The 3,443-nt window shown below is 50.0% G+C and overlaps 1 protein-coding gene across 1 annotated transcript; it reads left to right on the plus strand.

Annotated features, from left to right (window-relative positions):
- The first annotated feature begins 705 nt into the window (after nt 1-705).
- On the plus strand, nt 706-2,015 carry LOC139434402 (uncharacterized). Its single transcript, XM_071204261.1, has 2 exons — nt 706-1,184; nt 1,271-2,015. The coding sequence occupies exons 1-2, from the start codon at nt 735-737 to the stop codon at nt 1,964-1,966; spliced, it is 1,146 nt and encodes a 381-aa protein (XP_071060362.1). The 5' UTR covers nt 706-734; the 3' UTR covers nt 1,967-2,015.
- The last annotated feature ends 1,428 nt before the right edge of the window (nt 2,016-3,443 follow it).

Here is a 3,443-nt window from a genome sequence, read left to right on the forward strand (position 1 = left end):
GTCACACACCAGCCCTGCAGAGACAGAAAGACAGAGTAGTGAGGGGTAAAAGGAGCATACAACAAGTTAAACACAAAAACAACAAAAGCCCCATGCAAAACATAACACGCCCAAAAGGGAGACATATTTTGAGGTTAATGGTAAGAGCACAATACATGAAGACGATCCCAGTTGACCACATATTCAGTTTGGCAGTTCTGTATTGAGGTCATGTTTCTCGGGTTGTAAACAAAAGCAGTTATCCAGTGCATCCAGAGGTCCCTTTACATTACATTTAGCAGATGTTTTTATCCAAAACGACTTGCTACTTATTTGATTGCACTTACTGTAAGCAAAACACGTTTGCATCAGTCTCATCTGAACAAAATGTGTAGATGTAAATAATGTAAGGCACATGTCAGCCTTATGGACGGAGGTACCATGGAACTTGCCCTTCAAATGTACGCGTGTCCGCTCAATGGAAATGCGATGTCAACTTCCGATGTCAAGTTCCTGCCAGCGGCTAGACAAATGTTACCAGTGTTTACCAGTGTTGCCAGGGGCACGATAATATCCTCCACTGGCGGTTGGGTGCCGCTGCTGTGAAGAAGGCCGACTATGGGTGCCGATGGGCGGACGAGAAACTAAGCAGAGTGAAGTCGTTCCTCAGTTTCATGGCACAAGGTTTCAATCGCCTGTCTGACTGGCTCTTTTTGAGGGATCTCAAGAGGATACGCGGGTGGTCCCGGAGCCTGATGAAGTCAAGCCTTCAGGTCACGACCTCCGACTTCTACATCAAGAATATATCACACTTTCTCAAGTACATGGCCGACACACCGTGCAAGGGGAGCAGGCTCAGCCAAACCGACATGATTTTAATCAAACGGGAAGTAGTTGCCATCCTGAAGTCCCTGAAGAGAAAAGTACTTATCCACCAGATGCAAGTGAAGCGTGACAAGATGGAAGGTCTGCCGAGCCACAACGACCTAATGACATGCTTGACTTCGACCACCACTCGCATCCCTCAGCTCCTGGATGTGATGGCCAGCAATCCGACTACCGCAACCCGTACCCTGCTCTATGGGTATATGACTCTTCATTGGAGCTGCATTTACGGCCACCGTCCGGGGGTCTACTCCAACATGACCAACGCCAAGGTCCGAAAGGCGGATACAACTGGCACTGCCTTCGGCTACCTGGTTCATGTGAGTGCTATTAATCAATGCATTTATTCCGGGAGTTATATGCATGATTGACATTGTATTGACACTCTCTAACTCTGTCATAACAGGTAAGCAACCACAAGACGGCCAACTCGTTCGGGGAAGCGCAGCTGTACCTCACCGCAGAAGAATTTGGATGGATGAAGAGGTGGCTGGAAATTAAGGGTACGCTGACCTGCACCCAGAGCCGTTACTTTCTATACACAGAGGGGAAGAACCCGTTCAGGAAGCTTGCCTACTCCCTGAGGATGGCATGGGCTGATGTAGGGCTCCACGGTCCCATTAACTTCACCGACCTCCGCACAGTCCACGCCGATAATGCGAAGAGATTTCAAGACAAAGACAACCGCCAAAGAGTGAGTGATTTCATGTGTCACAACACTGCAACTGCGGACACATTTTACGCGAATAATCCTTCTTTGAAGGAGGCTGCGGACATTCGGTTGCTCTTCACAGAGTCACTGCAAGCAGCGGCGGCGGCATCGACAGCAGCAGCAGCGGGAAATGAAGACACTTTTGCGGGTATTGACATCGACAGTGACAGCTCTGGAGAGGAGCACAGCCCGGCTCCCTACCAAGACTCCCTACCAAGACATGTCCCGAAGAGGGACCAGTCACTGGCCGAACACAGCCCCTCAGACATGGGTGAAGAGAGGGTGCCATACTCTGCCCCAACTTCACCCACTGTTGCCAGTGATCAACTTGTAAATATGCAGTGTGTTGTTGTAATCAGTCCCCTTGTAAATACGTTATATCCTGTGTGAATGTATTTATTACTGTCAATATTACTGTAAATAAAGTTTGTTAAAATTACTAAGTGTTCTGTTTTTAAAGCCCACTATGGGTTTTTTTCCTTTAAGATCCCCAGGGGCACGATATTCTGGTTCTGGTGGTAGCATGGAGGTGTTTAGTCCAAGTGAGGAGTGCTCAAGTGTGGGATGATTTGTAAGGTAGAAGAGGGTAAACAAAGTTAAAGTGTGAACCTCCAGCAGGGCAGGTGGTGCTGTGAAGAGGGCCGACTATGGGTGCCGATGGGCGGACGGTAAAGCACCGCAAAGTAGACCCCCTTTAAGTGTAGCCAGGGGGACGAGATACATTCTCCATGGAGGTTGGGTGCTGCTGCTGTGAAGAAGGCCGACTATGGGTGCCGATGGGCGGACGGTAAAGCACCGCAAAGTAGACCCCCTTTAAGTGTAGCCAGGGGCACGAGAAACATCCTCCATGGAGGTTGGGTGCTGCTGCTGTGAAGAAGGCCGACTATGGGTGCTGATGGGCGGACGGTAAAGCACCGCAAAGTAGACCCCCTTTAAGTGTAGCCAGGGGCACGAGAAACATCCTCCATGGAGGTTGGGTGCTGCTGCTGTGAAGAAGGCCGACTATGGGTGCCGATGGGCGGACGGTAAAGCACCGCAAAGTAGACCCCCTTTAAGTGTAGCCAGGGGCACGAGAAACATCCTCCATGGAGGTTGGGTGCTGCTGCTGTGAAGAAGGCCGACTATGGGTGCTGATGGGCGGACGGTAAAGCACCGCAAAGTAGACCCCCTTTAAGTGTAGCCAGGGGCACGAGAAACATCCTCCATGGAGGTTGGGTGCTGCTGCTGTGAAGAAGGCCCACTATGGGTGCCGATGGGCGGACGATTAAGCACCGCAAAATACACCCCCCTTTAAGATTCCCAGGGGCACGAGATTCTTGAGGGTGTGATCATCTTGGTTTAGTCCGTGGGGGAGTGCTTAAGTTCGGGGGCCCGGGGACCCAAGGTGCTCGAGGTTCTGGAGGTACATGGGAGGGATCCTGGAGCTCCTCAGTCCGTGTTTTGCGGGTCTTGGAGCGGCCCCGAAGAGGTGCCTTTGTCGGTGTACCTAATGGGGAAGAAAGTCACCCTGGTCGGGTCGTGAAATGTGATTGAAATGTACAGAGTGCTGTACATTTCAATCACTTTGAATGGGAGTCGTGAGGTGTGGATGAAATGGCCATATCTCCCTTAAATTCCCAGCAAAGTTACCCAGCTTTGACACACTGATTGCTGGGTAATAGAGCCATGTGCACCATGCATTTAAAGTAATGTTAGCCAGCTTTCAGACACTAATTCGTGGGTAATAAAGGCCTGTACATCTCCCTGTTTGAAAGGGCCATATCTCCCTTAAATTCACAGCAAAGTTACCCAGCTTTCACACACTAATTCATGGGTAATAGAGCCATATGCACCATGCATTTAAAGTAATGTTAGCCAGCTTTCAGAC

Source organism: Pseudochaenichthys georgianus, chromosome 9 (assembly GCF_902827115.2).
Source record: "Pseudochaenichthys georgianus chromosome 9, fPseGeo1.2, whole genome shotgun sequence".
Taxonomy (NCBI): domain Eukaryota; kingdom Metazoa; phylum Chordata; class Actinopteri; order Perciformes; family Channichthyidae; genus Pseudochaenichthys; species Pseudochaenichthys georgianus.

Excerpts from the sequence above, each read along its gene's own strand:
- LOC139434402 (XM_071204261.1), top strand. The coding sequence starts at position 735 with ATGAAGTCAAGCCTTCAGGTCACGACCTCCGACTTCTACATCAAGAAT. Across the intron at positions 1,185-1,270 it reads CCTTCGGCTACCTGGTTCAT|GTAAGCAACCACAAGACGGC; the intron begins GTGAGTGCTATT and ends CTGTCATAACAG.